This window comes from Nyctereutes procyonoides, unplaced genomic scaffold, assembly GCF_905146905.1.
Source record: "Nyctereutes procyonoides isolate TBG_1078 unplaced genomic scaffold, NYPRO_anot_genome, whole genome shotgun sequence".
NCBI lineage: Eukaryota > Metazoa > Chordata > Mammalia > Carnivora > Canidae > Nyctereutes > Nyctereutes procyonoides.
This window is the reverse complement of record NW_026575128.1, coordinates 4,837,245-4,857,599: the sequence shown is the minus strand read 5'-3', so window position 1 is coordinate 4,857,599 and position 20,355 is coordinate 4,837,245. Positions and strand designations below refer to the sequence as shown.

The following is a 20,355-nucleotide window of genomic DNA, read 5'->3' as shown; positions in this document are numbered from 1 at the left end:
GGGGTCGGGCTCGTAACCCAGGTCTGGCCAACCACAAGAAGTCAGCAAAGGGGAGGACAGATTCTGGGAAAGATTTCTTGCTCTTTAAATAATACCTACAGAGAAGAAACAGTTCTTTTTCTGCACTGGAGGGTGAGGATGTGATGTCTGCTACATCCAACTTGCCACCTTAAGGGAGCCCGGCTAACGTGATAAGGATGGTGCAGTAGGAAGACAGAAAGAACCTGGATCCCTGAGGACCCTGAGAAGCTGCTGGAGTAGCCGTTGTCTAACTCCACCCTTGGGTAAGCTAAGAAATCATTTTTAGGAGGCGCCTGGGTGGCTCAGTCAACTGTCTAACTCTTGATTTCGGCTCAGGTCATGATCTCAGGGTCGTGAGATTGAGCCCCATGTGGGGCTCTGCACTCAGCATGGAGCCTGCCTGGATTCTCTCCCTCTGCCCCTCCCCTTGCTCTCTCTAGCTCTCTCTCTCTTAATAAATAAATAAAATCTTTCTTAAAGGGCAGCCCGGGTGGCTCAGCAGTTTAGCACCACCTTCAGCCCAGGGTGTTGATCCTGGGGACCCGGGATTGAGTCCCACATCCAGCTCCTACATGGAGCCTGCTTCTCCCTCTGCCTGTGTCTCTGTCTCATGAATAAATTAAATTTTAAAAAATCTTTTTTTAAAAATCACTTTTAGTCAAACATCAGCTGGATTGAGGTTTATTTTACTTGCAGCTGAAAGCCTTACAAACCAACCCAGAGGACAATTCACACATTGGGTTTTTTTGTTTTGTTTGGTTGGTTGTTTTTTGTTTTTTGCTTTTGTTTTTCTTTTTTTGGCAAACACCAGCTATCTCCTTGTTTAAGAATAAGGAAACAGAAAACACCAAGAAATCGGGCTCATGAAAAAAAGCTTTCAGAATAAATGAACAGTAAAGTTATTCTGAAGCTCCAGGACGAGCAGCTTCTTCAGAAGGATTTAGTGTGATGGAGAAACAAGTGAGCCAACTGTCTGGCATCTGCAAGGAGATGAGAGAAACCCCAGTTCCACGAAGTGGGGGCAAAAGGCCATGAAGGGACAACAGGGAGAGAGGAAAAAGAGGATGGGGTCAGGTAAAAATGGAGAGGATGAGAGAGGCCCGTGGGGAAGCTACATGTGCATTAGCAAAACTGAAACATTTAAAAGAAAATGCACCGTAAACAGAAGGAATTTTGACAGACTCACACTCAGGATGAGAACATCAAGTAGACAAGAAGAAGGCAAGAAGTTATATTTAACTTCTACATGCAGAAAGCTGGGGGAAAACTGCAGTACGAAAACAATACATTGCTTTAAAGTAGCCATGAAATAATTAAAATATTTACCCTATCTTGCACAACAAAGAGGAACTCAGTGGTTCTTTTAAAAAAGGAAAAGCTGTACAAACCTCTTTCCCTTGAGCGTGGAGCAGTAAAATCAGAAACAAAATAAAAGTATATCATCCAGAAATTAAAAACACATCCTCTAAAATGAATTCAGGCAAACACTAGAAGAAGAACATAGGTCTAAATCTTCATGCCCTTGAACCAGACAGTGGTTTCTGAGATAGGAAACCAAAGGCACAGGCGACTCAAGATTTTATCAAAATGTAAAACTCAGAGGTTCAAAAGACACTACTCGGGATCCCTGGGTGGCGCAGCGGTTTAGCGCCTGCCTTTGGCCCAGGGCGCGATCCTGGAGACCCGGGATCGAATCCCACGTCGGGCTCCGGGTGCATGGAGCCTGCTTCTCCCTCTGCCTATGTCTCTGCCTCTCTCTCTCTCTCTCTCTCTCTCTCTCTCTCTCTCTCTGTGTGTGTGTGTGTGTGTGACTATCATAAATAAATAAAAAATAAAATAAAAAAAAGACACTACTCAAAGTGAAAGACAGGTGTCTGGCAGAGGTATGACTGGGGGGGTAGGCAAGAATGGGGGAAGGTGGGAAAAAGGTACAGATGTCCAGTTATAAAATAAATAAGTCCTAGGGGTGCAATGTACAGTATGTGACTCTAGTTAACAGCACCATGCTGTGGGGCGCCTGGGTGGCTCAGTCAGCGAAGCATCTGCCTTTGACTCAGGTCATGATCCTGGGGTCCTGGGGTGGAGCCCCACTTCTCAGGCTCCCTGCACAGTGAGGAGCCTGCTTCTCCCTCGCCCTGCTTGTACTCCCCCTTCCCCTCTCAAATAAATAAATCTTTTTTAAAAATACCATGTTGTATATCTGAAAGTTGCTAAGAGAGTAGACCCTAAAAGTTCTCATCAAATAAATGTGTAACTACGTGTGGTGATGGAAGTTAACTAGACGTCCCGTGATGATCATTTTGCAACATATACAAATATCAAATAATTACGTTGCACCCAAAAGGAATATTATATGTCACTTATATCTCGAATGTTTAAAAAAGTGACTGGTAATCCACAGAGTAGGAGAAAGATTTTGTAAAGCATGTATCTGGCAAGAGTGGTTATGTGTTGTTGCATTGTGTCCCCCCCTCCAAAAAAAAAAAAAAAAGAAGATTGAAGTCCCAGCCCCTCTAGAATGTGACTTCCTCTGGAAATCGGGTCTTCTCAATGATAATAAGTTGAAATCAGGTCGCTCAAGTGGGCCCTAATCCAATAGGATGATGTCCTTCTGAAAAGGGGAGATTTGGACACAGAGAGGGGCACTCATAGAGGGGAGACAGTATGAAGACACACAGGGAGGGGAGGCCATGTGACTGGAAGATGGATCTGCATGCCAAGGAAGGGCAAGGACTGCCAGCAAACACCGGAGGCTAGAAGCAAGGACGGATCCTCCCCTAGAGCACCCAGAGAGAGCACGGCCCTGCTGACACCCTGACTTCAGTTCCCAGCTTCCAGAAGTGTGACACAATACATTTCTTTTGCTTTAAGCCATCTAATGTTTGGTACTTTGTTACAGCAGTCCTAGAAAACTAATACAAAGGCCAAATATCCAGAAAATAAATATTTTAAAAAGAACTCATAACTCAATGACAAAAAAGAAAACCCAGTACATGAAAAGAGGTTCAACATCACTTAGTCATTAAAGAAATGCAAATCTAGGGGCACCTGGGTGGCTCAGTAGGTTAAGCATCTGCCTTGGGCCTTCGGCCTTCAGCCTTCAGCTCAGGTCATGATCTCAGGGTCCTGGGATCAAGACCCCCTATTGGGATCCCTGCTCAGTGGAGCCTGCCCCTCCCTCTCCCTCTGCTCCTCCCTCTCCTTGTGCACTCTTTCTCAAATAAATAAAAAAAGAAATGCAAATCCAAGCCACAGTGAGATCCCACTTCACACCCACTAGGATGGCTGTAACCAACAAAAACGAAAACCAGTTTCGGTGATGATGTTGAGAGACTGGAACCCTTGCACGTTGCTGGCGGGAATGTCAGATGGTGCAGCTGCCTTGGAAAATGGTTTGGCAATTCCTCAAAAAGTTCGTCGGTTTCTCAAAAAAAAAAAAAAGATAAAAAGCTTCTCTAAGGGGTAGTGGAAAGAGAGGTGGGTGGGGGGTTTGGGTGACTAGGTGACGGGCGCTGAGGGGGCGCTTGATGGGATGAGCACTGGGTGATATGCTATATGTTGGCAAATTGAACTCCAAAAACATAAAAAAAAAGCTACTCTATGTTTTAGTCAGCTCAGGCGACCATAATGAGACACTACAGACTCCATGGCATAAGCAAAAAAATGAATTTTTTTTGCACAGGTCTAGAAGCTAGAACTTGCAGATCAAGGGGTCTACAGATTCATATCCATAGTCTCCTGGGAAGGGTTTTCCCCCTGACCTGCAGACAACCGTTTCTTGCTGTGTCCTCTCTTGGCTATCCTCCCATGTACACACACACACAGAGCAAGGGAGCTCTGGTGTATCTTTCTCTTCTGTAAGGACACCAGTCCTATGGGATTAGGGCCCCATCCTTACGATCTCATTGACCTTACTTCCCTAACAGTCCCATCTCCAAATACAGTCACATTAGGGTTTCAATCTATGAATTTGGAGGAGACACAACTCACTCTATAACATCACAGGACCTAGCAATTTCACTCCTACATATATACTCAAGAGAACTGAAAACATGTATCTACGGAAACGTGTACATGCAATTCATAGCAGCATTATTCATAATAGCCAAAAGGTAGAAAAACTGCCCATATGCTGATGACCGGATAAACAAACTGTGGTATACAATGGAATATTGCTCAGCCATATAAGGGGAGGATGTACTGATGCACATTACAACATGGATAAACCTTGAAAACATGCTAAACAAACCAGAAAAGGGCAGACACAAAAGTCCACATATTGTCTAAATCTATATTTATGAAATGCCCAGAATAGACAAACCTATAGAGACAGAAAGTAGATTAGCAGTCACTAGAGGTGCCAGAGGGGTGGGAGGGCTGGGGAGTAACTATTAATGGGTTTCTTTTGGGGATGACGAGAATGTTCCGGAATTAGATACTATGGGTTGCATAACCATGTGACTATATGAGAAAGCCCTGAACTGTACACTCTAAAAGGTATGTGAAATTGCAGGGTACATGACTAGCTCCAAAAAAAGTGACAATACTAAGGATGCGATATATTGCGTGTAAAAACACATTGGATGTGACCAAAGTTATACTCAGAGGAAAATTCATAGGCTAAGCACTGAACTCTCCTAGAAAAAGACTTCAGGAAAGCAAGACAAGGGATCCCTGGGTGGCGCAGCGGTTTGGCGCCTGCCTTTGGCCCAGGGCGCGATCCTGGAGACCCAGGATCGAATCCCACGTCGGGCTCCCGGTGCATGGAGCCTGCTTCTCCTTCTGCCTGTGTCTCTGCCTCTCTCTCTCTCTCTCTGTGACTATCATAAATAAATAAAAATTTAAAAAAAAAAAAAAGGAAAGCAAGACAATGATATTAATGAAGGCAAAACCATAAAATAAATGAAAAAAGTACAAAACACTGGAATTGATAGATTCAAGAACTGATTCTTTGTCATAACCAGTAAAACAAACTGCCGGCAAGGATAATTACCTAAAATGAAATCTCAAGCTTATAACACGAAGAAAGGAAAAGCAAAGTTCACTGCAGATACCGAGGACAGTTTTAAAATGTACATTTCTCGGCTACTGAATAAGAAAAAGATCATTGAAATATTTGCTACAAAAACACAAATTAACAATACTGACTCAAGAAGTATGGACAAGATTAAGAATATCATCAAACTTTCCCCCAAAGAAGATGCAGGGCCCCAAAAGCGGTTTTGCATGCCTTCAAAGAATGATCATTATATTATGTAAACTGTTACAGAGCAGAGAAAAAGAAGAGATTTTTCCCCGAGGCCTTTCCCAAAGCCAGCAAAACTTGGCGAATGCTAAAACTTGACAAAGAACACAATGAAAGAAAGAAAGAAAGAAAGAAAGAAAGAAAGAAAGAAAGAACTAATCTCTTTTGTAAATGCACATGGGAAAAATGTTAAAATATAAGCAAATTAATTCAGCAAAATATTAAAAGAATAATACATTCATATCCAGTGGGGTATAATCTAGGAATGCAAAAAGAGCTCACACTGAAAAATCCACAAGTAGGATTCATCATGCCAATATGTCCAAGGAGAAAAAAACATGCACTTATCTTGAAAGATGCTTAAGAGGCATTTTTAAAATTTTTTTTAAATTTTTATTTATTTATGATAGTCACAGAGAGAGAGGCAGAGACACAGGCAGAGGGAGAAGCAGGCTCCATGCACCGGGAGCCTGACGTGGGATTCGATCCCGGGTCTCCAGGATCGCGCCCTGGGCCAAAGGCAGGCGCCAAACTGCTGCGCCACCCAGGGATCCCAAGAGGCATTTTATAAAATTAACATCCATTCCCAATTTTTTTTTAAAGTTGAGTAAAAAGTGAAAGCATTATATGGCCAAGGGCTGAAAGCATAGGGTGCGTACTTACTAGCTGAGTGACTTTCGACAATTCGCTTGTGCTCTCAGGTCTCAAATTCATTATTTGAAAGATGATTATCATTGCATTTAAAATGAATGAATGTAGGCTTCTCCCTCTGCCTGTGTCTCTGCTCTCTCTCTCTCTCTCTCTCTCTCTCTCTCTCTCATGAATAAATAAATAAATCTGAAAAAAAGAATTAAAAAAAATGAATGAATGTAGAAAATCATATTGCACAGTGCCCGTGCCCAACACAGAGCAGCACTCAATCAGTGGAAGCTTAGTTTTTTATTAGTAAAATAGAAAAGCATCTCCTCAACATGATTTTTAAATCCATCTATATCAAAACAGGACTGTTAATATGAAATACCAGATAAAAATCTCATACCATATATATTATACAAAAGGGATTTTTATAGTAGATAGTTCTAGATATGGATACAGAGATAGGAAAAAATGTGGAAGGATATACCCCCAAGATATTAATAGTTGTATAGCTCTGGGAAACGGGATTACGGGTGCTTTTTTTCTTTTTCTATATTGAATTTTTAAAAAATGTAAATGCAATAGCAAATGTTAAGTCACAGTAGAGATAGTAAAAAAAAAAAAAAAAAAAACAGAACAAAACTGTTATTCCAGAAAACCAGACCAATTGGAAATCTCTCCCAAAAGGCAGAGAAAATGGATTAAGAGCTAAAAATGATAAAAGGTGTGACAAGATTCGAGAATCAGAAAATGGATGTACAACCTCAGGCTTAGAGAGATTCTTCGAAAGATATTGGAGCTATCAGAAATTCTAGTCAAAGCAGTAACTGGAAGAAAAAAAAAGTTCTTTTCCAGGAATAAAAGCTGTGTGCAGATCAGAAAGTTTTACTACGAACCAGCCAAACTCAGTGAAAAGAGATCGATGTTGGTTACATTTTATTTCCACTAGTAGGTGAAAGAATCACACAAGCACACACGCCCAAGCACACTATTTGCACAAGAATAAAAATCACTCTGGTCTCTGACCTCTCGGCCACCCAGCTGCAGGGAGACAGGGAAGTAGAGTCACAGAGCCACCCGGTCTCAGAGATGAAAAGACCCAGAAACCACGCGTCTCACTTCTCCTTCGTGCACAGGAAGGTGCCCCCCAGCTGGGGAAAGACCGGGGGAAAGCGAGTGTGGGGACTGGGGAAGGTGGAGCGCTAACCGGGGACTGGGGTCCCTGTTCCAGACTCAGAAATGTGACCAGTGCCTTCTGCGGTCCCTGCACTGTGACCCTGCTGTGCCCTCTCCCCGGGACCAGAGAAGAGGGTGGCCGCTGGGCGGGGATGGAGGCTGCGGGACCCAGCCCTGTGTTCTGGGACAGGGGAGGAGGAGGGATGATTCTGGTCCTCCAGGTGAAATTTTTGGACAGGGCGGGCGACAGGTTGCCGGGCGGGGCAGGGGGCTCCCCGCAGGCTGGGGAGCAGGGGCGCCCGCTGGCCCCCGCAGGGCCCCCCCGACCCCCCGCGACCGCTCCGGCCCAGGCGCCCCAGGCCCCCGCGTGCTCAGTCCCTCCCGGGTGCGTGGGGGGTGGATGGAGGGATGGAGGGATGGAGGGATGGGGGATGGGGGATGGAGGGACGGGGGCCCCGCGCTCCGGGGTGTTTGCGGGGCACCTCGCCTCCCGGAGAGACGCGGGGCGGGCGGCCTTACCCCCGGGCCCGGTGGACACCGTGACCTGCGCGTACGTGGCTCCCGCGGCGGCCGCCGGGCCCGACACACCGTTGAGCGCCGCCACCCGCACGGTGTAGCGCGCCCCGGGCCGCAGGTGGAGCAGCGTGGCGGCGCGCTCCCGCAGCCCGGCCTGGCGCGGCACGAAGGCCACCCGCGGCCCGCACGGCTCGCACGCGCCCCCCGGGCCCTCGCGGCCGCAGCGCAGGCACAGCAGCGAGTACGTGACGTCCGAGCGGCCCCCGGAGTCGGCGGGCGGCAGCCAGCGCAGCCTCAGCGCCAGCGGCGAGCGGCTCAGGCTGTACTGCAGGTCCCGCGGCGCCGACGGCGGCCCTGGGGGGGAGGAGGGGGAGGGGGAGGACGGGGGGGGGGGGAGGAGAGGGAGGAGGGGGAGGGGAGGGGCGAGGATGAGGGGGACGAGGAGGGGGGAGGAGGGAGGGGGACAAGGGGACGAGGGGGAGGAGGGGGAGGAAAGGGGGGAGGAGAGGGAGGAGGGGGAGGGGCGAGGAGGAGGGGGACGAGGAGGGGGGAGGAGGGAGGGGGACAGGGGGAGGAGGGGGAGGAGGGGGAGGAAAGGGGGGGAGGAGAGGGAGGAGGCGGAGGGGCGAGGAGGAGGGGGAGGAGGAGGGGGGAGGAGGGAGGGGGAGAGGGGGAGGAGGGGAGGAGGGGGAGGAAAGGGGGGGAGGAGAGGGGAGGAGGGGAGGGGGAGGGAGAGGGGAGAGGAGGGGGGAGGAGGGAGGGGAGAGGGGGACGAGGGGGGAGGGGGAGGAAGGGGGGAGGAGGAGGGAGGAGGGGGAGGGGGAGGAGGAGGGGGAGAGGAGGGGGGAGGAGGGAGGGGGAGAGGGGGAGAGGGGGAGGAGGGGGAGGAGAAGGGGGGAGGGAGGGGAGGAAGGGGGGGAGGAGAGGGAGGAGGGGGAGGGGGAGGAGGAGGGGGAGAGGAGGGGGGAGGGAGGGAGGGGAGAGGGGGGAGGGGGAGGGGGAGAGGGGGGAAGGGGGAGAGAGGGAGGGAGAGGGGGGAGGGGAGGGGAGGAGGAGGGGGAGGGGGAGAGGGGGAGGAGGGGAGGAGGGGAAGGGAGGAGAGAGGGGAGGGAAAGGAGGGGGGAAGAGAGAGGGGAGGAGGAGGGGAGGAGAGGGGGAGGAGGAGGGGGAGAGGAGGGGGAGGGAGAGGAGGGGAGGGGAGAGGGGAGGGGAGAGGAGGGGGAGGGAAGGGAGGAGGAGGGGGAGAAAGAGGGGAAGGGAGGAGGAGGGGGAGGAGAGGGGAGGGTACCGTCAGTGGGGGGTCGGGCAGGAGGGGGCATTGTGGGGACCACAGGGAGGGCGGGGCCCAGGGCGGTGGGAGGAGGGTAGCAGCTTGGGGAGGCGGCTGGGGATGCAGGGCTGAGCACCAGGAGCCCCCCTCCTGGCGGGGGCACACGGCGGGAGGGGACTACCCACTCCGCCACCTGCCCTCATCCCTCCGTCGTGGGTACTCTGGTCCATCCTGGTTCTTCCACCCCGAGGCCCCGGGGCCCGCACCCCCACCCTAGGCTCCCCTCCCTCCACCCCACCCCGCCATCTCCATGGGGTGGCTGGTCCCCGCCCCCCGCCCTGTCGGGGGCACTCACGGGTGCAGGAGGCCGAGGGCGGGTCGGTGGGCGAGCGCGCGTAGCTGTCCTGGCACACGCAGAACGTGGAGGCGTTTTCCAGGGCGCGGCTGTGCTCGGGGCACGGGGAGCAGAGCGGACGGCGCGAGGACAGCTTGTAGAAGCCTGGGGGACAGGCTGCGGGGCGGAGCCACGTGAGAGGGGCCCTGTCCCCCACTTCCCTACCTGCCCCCTGTCCTGGAACTGTGCAGGCGGGGGTGGGGAGCAGCTGGGAACCCACAGCCTAGGACTACCGACCCTCAGTAAGCACCTACTGTGTGCAGAACACTGTTTTACTCTAGTAATTCACTTAATCCTCACAACAGCCTGTGACGTATGTCCTTTATCCTCATTTCTTAAATGAGGAAATTAAGGCTCGGAGACTTGCCCAAAGTCTCACCGCCGGTAAACGGTGGGGTTCCAGCCCGAGCAGACACCATGCTGCCCCCATGCCCGTTGGGAGACAATCAGCTAAACTGTCCAGTCTTGATGTGAGGCCAGAAGAGAGGTGCCTCCAGGGGGTGTCCCCCGGCCCCCCAGGGACAGACACCAGGCTCTCTAGCTGCGCGGGCACACACTGCTGTTAGAGCCCATCCCCCCCCCCCCCCCATGCATCACACATCCTCAACTGACACACCCGGCTGCAGTTCGGAAGCGGAGCCAGCTGGGTGCAGGGGAGTGGCAAGAAGGAGGTTCCGGTCTCGACACCCTGACACCCTCCAGGGGACTCTGCATCTCCCGCCTCACCCAGGGCACAGGTTGTCAGGAGCACAGGCTCTGACAGCTGGTCAACCTGGGTTGGCCGCGGAGCCCTACCACTTAGTTGCCAAGTTGGCCTCGGCAGAGAGGTTGACCTCTCTGAGCCTGGTGTGGAATTCGCACCTCAAAAGGGTTGTTGGGGGATTAAGTGAGCAAAGTGTAAGCCGCTTAGCCCAGCACTTACGACAGGCACACAACAGTGGCAGTAATTACCGTTCCTCCATCTCACGCCCGAAGTGGAAACTGCTAAACACCCACTTGAAAACCATCCTCGCCAGCTGGGCCAGGCAGGAGGGGGGCAGCGGACTCCCCGCCCTCCTCTGGCAGTTGGGGTGGCCTCACCTTGCTCCCTGCCCCCACCCACCCGACCTCCTTTCTAGGTTAGCAGTTTCTGGAAGGCCGGCTGTGCTCCGGCAGGAGCAGACACGGAGGAGTGGGCCGAGGGGGGCTGCGGGGGTCCATCTGGCGGAGGATGGGCAGCTTTGGGCAGGGCCTCTGAAGCCCGGGGGGCCTCGGGAGTATCTGCCTTCAGAACAGAGCCTGGGACTCACGGCCGTTGTGGTCTGGTGGCGGCAGCAGGGACTCAGGTGGCCTGGGCTCCAGTGTTAGCTCTGCTGCTCCCTATGCCTCTCTGGCCTCAAGAGGCCATCGGTCAAGTGGGGACAATAACCATGGCCCGCCAACCTCCGTTGCCAAGTCAGATCTGTTCGAGGGATCTCACTGCAGAGGGGGAAAAGGTACCAGAGGCTCCCTGTCTGCGGGGCGTTTGTGACACCTGCTGTCCCAGAGCTGTGCTTCCCATCAGAGACAGCAGCGGTTATCTCTACTTTGATGGGCTCTGTTTCGAAGAGGTTTGTGTTAATGGCCAACAGACACATGAAAAGATGCTCCACATCGCCCGGCGCCCGGGAAGTACAAATCAAAGCCACAATGAGATGCCACCTCACACCGGTCAGAGTGGCTAAAATGCACAAGTCAGGAAAGGACAGGTGAGGGCGAGGACGCGGAGAAAGGGGAGCCCTCGTGCACTGCTGGTGGGAATGCAAGCTGGGGCGGCCACCCTGGACAAGAGTTTGGAGGTTCCTCAGAAAGTTGAAAATAGAGCTACCCTACGAGCCAGCAATTGCACTACTGGGGATTTACCCCCAAAAATACCAATGTAGGGATCCAAAGAGGCACCTGCACCCCGGTGTTCACAGCAGCAGTGTCCACAATAGCCAAGGGATGAAAGAGCCCAGATGTCCATCGACAGATGAACGGATAAAGATGTGGTCTCTCTCTATATATACAATGGACTACCAGTCAGCCATAAAAAAATAAAAATAAAAAATAAAAAAAAGTGAAATCTTGCCCTTTGCAATGACGTGGCTGGAACTAGAGGGTGTCATGTACGCTAAGGGAAAGAGGTCAATCAGAGAAAGACAGTTATATGTGGAATTTAAGACACAAAACAGAGGATCGTGGGGTGAGAGAGAGAAAAATAAGACAGAAGCAGAGAGGGAGGACCAACCATTAGAGACTCTTCATCACGGGAAACAAACTGAGGGTCGCTGGAAGGGAGGGGGGTGGGGATGGGGTACCCAGGGGACGGGCATTAAGGAGGGCCCGTGACGGGATGAGCCCTGGGTGCTATACAAGCCTGATGGATCACTGACCTCTACCTCCGAAACCAATAATACATTATATGTCAATTCATTGAATTTAAATAAAATTTAAAACAAAAAAGAAGAGGTTTGTGTCGAGGGGCAGCCTCCTGGAGCCCACCCCTCTCTCTCTTCCTAAAGGTCAACCTAGGTCAACTCCGCTGGCCCTGTCCTCCAGCGGCTTTCCTAGCAGGGGCCACAGTCTTTGCTCAGAAATGGGGAGCCCACCTTCTTCTGAGGCTGTCGCGGGGGGTCCTGTGTGCCCTGTGGAGCTTAGAGAGCACACCTGCTCTGGTCACTGTGCTCCGGGGCAGTGCGACAGCGATGTGAAGACATTTGTCGCTGGACACCCTGATTCCCCAACCCCACCCCCTGGGAAACCCCCAGTCTTGCATGTACCTGGGAGACGGAAACGAAAGAGAGAAACAAGAAACAAGAGGGAGGACCACGGTCGTTCTACCCCCTCTACTCCCCAGTCCCCACCCCCCCGGAGCCACGCTAAGCTCTTCCTCTCTGGCCTCTGGGTCTTGCCCTATAATGCCTGATGCCCCTTCTCTTGTTCTCTTGAAGCCCTCCCTGGCATCCTCCCCGGCTCCCTGCTCCCCACGGCAGAGATGACGCTGCCATTACAAGTGGCTTTTGTCTAGTCTCAGCTTAAATCAGAAGCGGGACTGGGGTCCTGTGTGTGTGTGTGTGTGTGTGTGTGTGTGCTTGTGTGTGTGTGATTGCGTGATCGCCCACAATGTGTATCCCACCTCACCCCACCCCGACCCTGATCCATTCACTGAGTGATTTTTTTAGCATCTACTGTGAGCCAGGTGCTCTGGAGCTGGAGTCCGTAAGACAGATCAGGATCCTACTCACCGCTGGTCCAGATGCCCTCCTCCCACCTCACCGGGAGAAGAAAGGCTGTCAGTTGGTAATTCCCTCAAGGTCAGCCCATCGAACCCACAAACCTCCATCTACACCCACCTTCCCCTCCTGCTCCCTTCTAGGCCTGGAGGAGGGGATGAGCCACCTCGCATTGAAGGCCTCCAGCCCCTCCTCTTCACTCTGGGTCCTGCCCCGTGTCCTCCACCCAGGCTATGTCCCATCAGTCATATGGCTCCTCATTCTCACATCACTCCTTCTCTACCAGCTCTTCCCAGGGACAGAACAAGGGAGTGGGGCAGGAAAAGCGGCCCGGTGAGGGTGTAGACACTAAGGGCATTATCTATAGAGTATCGAAAACCAATAAAACATAGCCTCATCTTTATCAGCAACAAGCATCAGCAAGGCTAAACCATGTCAGTAATAAAATACACCCCCCGGGCCAGGCTGCTCTCACCGCACCCCACTTGGTACCCCACTGGCTCCTTCCCTCAGCAGATAAACAAGGCTCCTACTTGCAGTCAAAACCTCTCTCAACGCAGCGTCCTCTTCTCCCCTTCCAAACCCAGCCTCCAGGACCTGTGGACATTCCCTGACCATAGCTCCACATCTTCCTTCACCCCAACCTACGCAGCTGGTCTTCTGTCTCTGTCTCTCTGTCTCTCTGTCTCTCTGTCTCTCTCTCTTCATTACTCAACAGAAACTGCTTTTGACAGGGCCACCAAACAGGCACAGTCCACACCTTGCCCCACCTGGGTGCTCACCAACACTGGAAGCTGTTCCCTCCTGGACCCTTCCATCTCTGGGCTGCCACCAAATCACCGTCTCCTGGATCTTCTCCAACCTCTGATTCTGCCTCAAAGACCTTTTCTATGGGCTTCCATTCTTCTACAGCCTCTTAAATCCTGCTGTTGTGCAAGACCTCATCATTGGCCCTCTTGCTTCTTACCTCACCTTGGCCTGTCCCAACCATACCCACAGCTTCAAGTAGCACCTGTCTCTCTGCTGCTGCGCTCCAGACTTCCTTTCCAGCTACCTCCACTTGAACGCACCATCAGTTCCGTGTCCATCAGTGTCCCGTGTCCTCTACCCCAGTGAATGATCGTCTGTCCATTCAGTCCTCTAGAAGCATACAAATCAAAAAAGACTCTTCTGTCCTCCCGTGTCACATGGTCACCAAGTGCTGTGTATGTGCCTCATTATCACATCCGTCCTCATGTCTCAATGATCTTTGCTACTGCCTTCCTTCGGACCTTGTGCTCTTTCTCCTGGACTACTGTAGCATCTTGTTCTGGCCTTTAATCCTAGAGTGATCTTTTGAAAATATATATCTGAACATTTCAGATCCCTGGGCACCTGGGTGGCTCAGTCGGTTAAGCGTCTGCCTTCGGCTCAAGTCATGATCTTGGGTCTTGGGATTGAGTCCACATTGGGCTCCCTGCTCAGCGGGGAGTCTGCTTCTCCTTCTCTCTCTCCCTCTGCCCGCCCCCCTGTTTGTGCTCTCTCTCTCATGCTCATTCTTTCTCCCCCAAATAAATAATTTTTAAAAAATGAACATGTCGGATCCCTGCTTCAAATCCTCCACACTGGTCTACAGCATAAAGTCTAAGCTCTTTATCCTAATGTTCAAGGCCTTTCAATGTATATACCTGCCCCTCTCTAGCCCTATCACTCCTCACACCCCCAAATACCCTCTGTTCCTATAGCCCCAATCATGCTACATTCTCTCCTGCCTCCATGTTTCTGTAGACAACCTCTTAGGTAAGGATGCTTTTAGCTGCCTGGAAGAAAGGCCTTCTCATCATCTCTCTCCACCCTTAAAGTTGGCTTCTCCCTTCTCCAGGTTTCCTCAACTCTCTGTTGGTAGGGATCACACTCTATGGTGTGTGATCAGCCAGTACCCTTCCACTGGGCACCTACCGTATCCTGTTTTGGACAGTGAGGTTGCTGAGACCAATACAACCATTGCCTGAGGCCAGTTCCTAGTCCAGTGCTGGAAACACAAACACTCCTAAGTAGATCACTGCACGCCATGGGCTGAGTGCAGGAATAGAGGTTGCAGTCAACTACACCTCAGTTAAAAAAAAAAAAAAGCAAGAAGTAGAGGTTGCAATGGGTGCTGGAGAGCAGAAGTGGATCCTAACCCTACTTGGAGGGTTCAGGAAGGTTCATGCCTCCAAGTCCCTTACTAATCCACAGGTTCCCCTGAGGAAAGAGACGGTGACATCATCTAAATAACAAACCCTCCTAAATTAAATGCATTTGGTAAGTTCTCAATTCATATTGAATGGATGATTGAACAAAGGAAAGAGTAAGTTTAGTCATTTCCCCTGTCTCCCCACCACTCTATTAATCCCTCCGTGAGATTATTTATCACCTTGTTGTGATTTTTAAGTTTTTACATTTTTTCATCTGTAGAGCTTCTGAAGACTGAGACTATGCCTGACTCATTTCTTTTGTCGGCACCTAGAAAAGGATGCAGCTTAGAAGAAGCGTCCCTTGGTCTTTCTACATTCAGGGTCCCATCTGTACCCTCAGTCCTCAGAGCCCCAGATCGGGGGTGGGAGGAAGGAGAGGTCTGGTCCGGTGCCCACACAGAACTTAGACCCCAATAGACCCCCCACGAAGGGGTCTCTCTCAGGCGACACAGTGACTCATGGTGCAGAGAGTCGGATGGGATCTTAGTGGTCATCTAGTGTAACCTCTGGACTCTGCAGCTCAAGGACCCGCCCTGCCAGCCTCTGACCTGCATACTGCCAGTGAAAGGGCGCCCACCGTTTATAAGGGGAGCAATCCCACCTGCCCATAGCCTGTGGAGGCGGGCTGCTCTAGACTTCTTCCTCACGCCTAAGGAGGCGGCACCGTGTAATAGAAAGACCTTGACACTTGGGCAAATCCGGATTCAAACCCTGATTCCCCATTTACTAACTTTGCAAGTGAGGTGTTAATGTCTCTGAGCCTCAGTTTCCTCACCTGTGAAATAGGGATCCAGGTGATTGACTTTATTGCCGAGAATAAATGAGAGATCCTTTGTAAGGTGCTTATGGCAGTGACCGAAATGCAAGCCCCTAAGGCCCCCTTAGGTGGAGACACAGTCACCTCCTCGGAACTTCACCCAGTGGTCCCAGCTGGATTCCCCCTCCCCAGAGCCCCGCGGGAGGTCAGGACTCCCGCTCCACGCCTGCAGCACCTCCATCCGCTCCCCCTCCTGTCTCCTTTGTCCAGGGCATACTCGCCCCCCATTGTCACGTGCACGCTAGGCTCCCACGCCCCCCCACGACTGCCACCTGCACGCTAGGCTCCCACGCCCCCCCGACCCCGCGACTGCCACCTGCACTCTAGGCTCCCACGCCCCCCTCACGATTGCCACCTGCACGCTAGGCTCCCACGCCCCCCTCACGATTGCCACCTGCACGCTAGGCTCCCACGCCCCCCCCCGCGATTGCCACCTGCACGCTAGGCTCCCGCGCCCCCCACCCCCCCGCGCGTCAGCCAGCCCAATACCTTCACAGATGTCACCACGTTCCTGGAATCCCGCACTGCAGCTGCAGCGGCCCACGGGCACCAGCCACTCACCGTCGGCGCCACAGTGCATGCGCGGGGGGCTGCCCGGCTCGCCTTCCGAGTGCGCCACGCACGTTCCCGTCACCTCCACCAGCGTGGAGAAGGCGCTCTCGGCCGCGGTGGCTGGGAACGCCGCCAGGCCCCGCACCGTGGCGCGGCACTGCTTGTAGTAGACGCGCACCGAGACCAGCGCCACGCACGCGCCCACGTCCTGGAAGGCCAGGTGGAAACCCCGCCGGCTGAGCGGACCGACCTCGCGCACCTCCGTGTTCAGCTTCATCTTGCGCTCGCCCAGGTCGCCCTGCGTGAAGCTCTCGTCCGCAGCGATTGTGTCAATCTTGCGGGCCCGGCTGCCCCGGGGCGAGGCCGCCCCCGGCCCAGGTCGGCCTCTGTCTCCAGGTAGTACACGTTGAAAGTCTCCTTGCAGGTGCCGGCGGCGCCCGGGATGCTGCTGCAGTCGCGCAGCGTGAACTGCAGCTCCACGAAGATGCGCTGCCCGCGGCCGCGGCTGATCCAGCCCGTTTGCAACCAGTTGTCCTGGTTGGGCTCCAGCACGTTGCACACCTGATACGTGCGGATGGGACGGTCATGCTCGTCCACGCCGCTGATCTCCTCCCACTGGGGAGGAGAACAAAGATGTGGGAAACTCAGAGCCAAGGCGCCCCCAGGAGGCCGGGCCCTGGAGGTGACTAAAGCCGAAAAGCCCCTTCCCCATCACCTGGCATGCTCCCTCCCCCCAGCCTCCGCCCCTGAAATTATAAGATGCAGAGCTGGGAGGAACGTTGGAGACAACCGAGTCCAATCCTTAATTTTATAGCTGGGGAAACTGAGGCTCCAGAGAGAGAGAGAGAGGTTTGACTGGATATGAACGTTGAGGTAGCAGCAGAGCTGGGAATGGTGCCTGAAGTCTCCTGGCTCTCAACCAGGTGCCCACTCAGGGACCGGGCTGCAGTCACGTAGCCACATCTCCCCACCCCCACTCCTAGTTTTCAAGCCTCTTTTAGGATTTTAAATATTGCTCGTTCTATCAATCCATCAGTCAACACTGCTTGGAGGATCTACTACCTGCAAGGCACTGCCCAGCGTTGGCTCACCTAGATGACATGTTTCTGTTGCTAGACACAGCCAGGTTCCCCTAGCTATCTTTTTCTTTTCTTTTCTTCTGGGACTGACTAAAGACTCAACATTTTCTTATAGGCCACCCTGGCTTGAAGCCAGTGCTGCTGCAGACCACGTGCCCTGGGGAGCATTTTGTTCTGCTGTAACCACAAGAAGCCGAAGGATCTGGATCCCAGACCCCAGAAGATTCCTGGGACAGAGCGGGAAAGGCTACACTTACCCCGTTACTTGGCAGTGCAGTCCAGCCCAGCTCAGCCTGGGAGGCTTTGGAATCCAGGAGGACGACTAGGGAAAGGAGGGACAGAGATGTCAGAAAGCCAGAAGGTTAGGAAGGTGGGAGGGACCCCTGTGTGAGTTTAGTGCAAGTTTGCTGAGGGGACAGAGGCAACTTATTCCCACTCCATACCTTCCCATGAGGGGGTGTGGCACAAAGTAGCTCAAGTCCAGAGGGAAGCAGCCACAAGAATAAGGGAAGGAGCCTGTAGTAGTTTCTTGTAGCTGCTATAACACATTATCATACAGTCAGTGGCTTCAAATAACAGTAGCTTGCAGTTTGGAGGTCAAGAGGTTGGAAATCAGTTTCACTGATCTAAAGTCGGGGTGTCAGAGGGGAGAAGCTATTTCCACTAGAATTTTTCAGCTTCTAGAAACCACCTAGACTCCTTGGCTTGCAGCCCCCTCCTCCACCATCAAGGTGCTTCTCTCCAATCTCCTTCTGTGATCAAGTTGCCTTCTCCTCTGGCTCTGACTCTTCCTGCATCCCTCTTATAGGGACTGTTGTGATTACATCGGGACTATCCAAATAACCCAGGATCATCTCTGTCTCAGGATCCCTACCCACATCTGCAAAGTCTTTTGCCATTTAGAATAACATTCACAGGTTCTGGGGATTAGGATGTGGACATATTTGGGGAGTCATTATTCAGCCTGCCACCGAATTCATGGAAGCACTCTAAGATTGGCCCTAAGATGGGGGGGGTAGTGGTGTCAGTGAGTCCCCCTCCTGCTTTCCCAGGCTCCCTAAATTATAACTGAGCGTCAAAAAGAGGGGAAAACGTGAGCGTATTACAGGATTTCTGCATACATCCTGAATTCGTTCATACCCAGGGGCTCTTCTGAGGTCTGAAGTCACCAGGGAGGGGATCCCTGGGTGGCTTAGCAGTTTAGCCCTGCCTTTGGCTCGGGGCGTGATCCTGGAGACCCAGGATCGAGTCCCGCATCGGGCTCCCTTCATGGAGCCTGCTTCTCCCACTGCCTCTGTCTCTGCCTCTGTGTGTGTGTGTCTCCCATGAATAAATAAATAAAATCTTTAAAAAAAAATGAAGTCACCAGGATTGGAAGAGACTTGAACCTCTTTAGTTCGACTCCCAGGGGCCGGGGCAAATGAGTGGAGAGACTCTGCCAGCACAGCAGCAGGTGAAATAAAAATCTCTTCCCTCCTCTGCTGTCAGTATTGGGTCCCAAAGCAGCCCCTGTCTGGACGGCCCAGCTGCAGATCAGAGACAGCAGCCCAGGCTATCCTGAAGTCTTGGAAGATTACAAAGCTGGAGCCTTCAAGGAGGGGGGTGGGGCTCCAAGGTGAGGGTCTCTAAGAGGCTTGGCTCCAGAGGCATCGGCCGACAGCTTCCCGATTGGGGTATAACTGATAGCACATCGGAATTGCATATTGGAGAGCATCAGAGATCCGCCCCCCGCCCCCCGCCCCCCCCCCAATCAGCGCCTGAGATCCCGGCTCCTCGGGGTTCTGCACTTGGAAGTGACGCCTCTGGATTCGGCTGAGTGTGCAGCTCCCCCAAATCCACGACCGGAGGCCGGACGCGGGCAGCGCTCCGGAGTCAGCACTGCGGACAGCTCCCGGCCCCGCCGCGCCCCCCGCCGCGCCCCCGCCCGCGCCGCGCTCCCTCCGCTCGGCCCTCACTCCGACCTCACCTGCACGGCTCGGGCTCCCCCGCGCTCACCCCCGCCCCCACGCCCCCCACCTGCAGCCGCTCAGCCGGTCCGCCTCTCCGGCCCCTGCACCGCCGCCTCTGGCTCCCCCGGCTCCCGGGCTGCTGCTTCCCCAGCCCCCGGGGCTCCAGCCCCATCTCCCCAATGCCCCCCCCCTTTTCCTTTGCTCCGCTACCTTTTTCTCTCTCTTGAGCTCTTCGCTGCCCGCTTGCTTCAAACCCCAATGCGGACTCCAGTCTCTCTCTCCGACTCCTTCCCTCGAGCCCCAGTTCTCAGCCCCTTATCATCCGGCATCCAAGCTCCAAGAACAGCCACCCGCGTCCTCACCTTCCTCGGCCGTCCCGGGCCTCCCCGGTCCCAAAAGCAACGCCAGACAGAGAGGCATCAGGCAGCCGAGCAGGCGCAGCGGCCGCGCGCCGGCGCCGGTCTCCATGGTCCGCAGCCCGAGCTGTCAGTGCGGCGGCGGCTCGAGCCGCGCCAGCCCCAGCGCCGCGGAGCTGCGCCCCCAGACCCGGGCGCCTGCCGGGGGCGGGATCTCGCTGGTTACGGTCATCCGCGCGGACCAATCGCCGGGCGCCGCCGCGGGAGGTCCACCAATCCCCGCCAGCAGAGGGAAAGGGGTGGAGTTTCGGAGGCCGGGGGCGGGGCAGCGAGGCGGAGGCGCGGGGGGAAGGAAGGGGTCCCGCCGATCCCCCAGCGTGGGGGTGGGGCAGCGCCGAGCGAGGGCCTGGCTCCCGGGAGGAGGATGCGCCCGCGGCGAGGGCCAGGAGCGCCGACGCCTGGCCTCGGGCTCCCGAGAAGTAGACAGTGTGGGCGTGGTTAAGGAGCGCGTGAAGCTCGGGGAGGGCCGGGGAGGCGGTGGCACCTGCAGCCCGGAGCCAGCCTGGAAGCTCCCCGCTCCCAGGACTCGCAAGGGGCGGCGGAGCCTCGCGTCCTGACCCCACGGTCTGGGGAGCTCCTCCAGCTCCCAGCTCTTGGCTTCTCCCTGCGTCCGCGGCTCCCGGGGTCTCCCGGCTGGATCCCGCCCCTGCTCTCCCCGCCCTACCCACCCCCCGCCCACGCTGGAGGAACGGGCTAAGCCGACCCCGGGAGCTACGCGGGAAAGAGGAGCAAAGTGGGAGACGGAATCCCACCCTGCCAGCTGCGCCTGGGCGGTTGGGAAACCATGTGGACGCCAGGATGCGCTTGCTGGTAGACGTGGCGTGAACGATTGGCT

General features: G+C 54.0%; 1 protein-coding gene across 1 annotated transcript in view; it reads right to left on the bottom strand.

Moving 5' to 3' along the window:
- EPHA10 (EPH receptor A10) overlaps positions 1-19,602 on the bottom strand; it is a 41,055-nt gene extending 21,453 nt beyond the window's left edge. The window contains 6 exon segments of the mRNA XM_055341927.1: positions 7,598-7,948; positions 9,220-9,375; positions 16,014-16,433; positions 16,436-16,691; positions 17,413-17,477; positions 19,467-19,602. Of these exon segments, the coding sequence (XP_055197902.1) occupies positions 7,598-7,948; positions 9,220-9,375; positions 16,014-16,433; positions 16,436-16,691; positions 17,413-17,477; positions 19,467-19,572 (1,354 nt within the window). The 5' untranslated portion in view covers positions 19,573-19,602.
- Between the last annotated feature and the right edge of the window lie 753 nt (positions 19,603-20,355).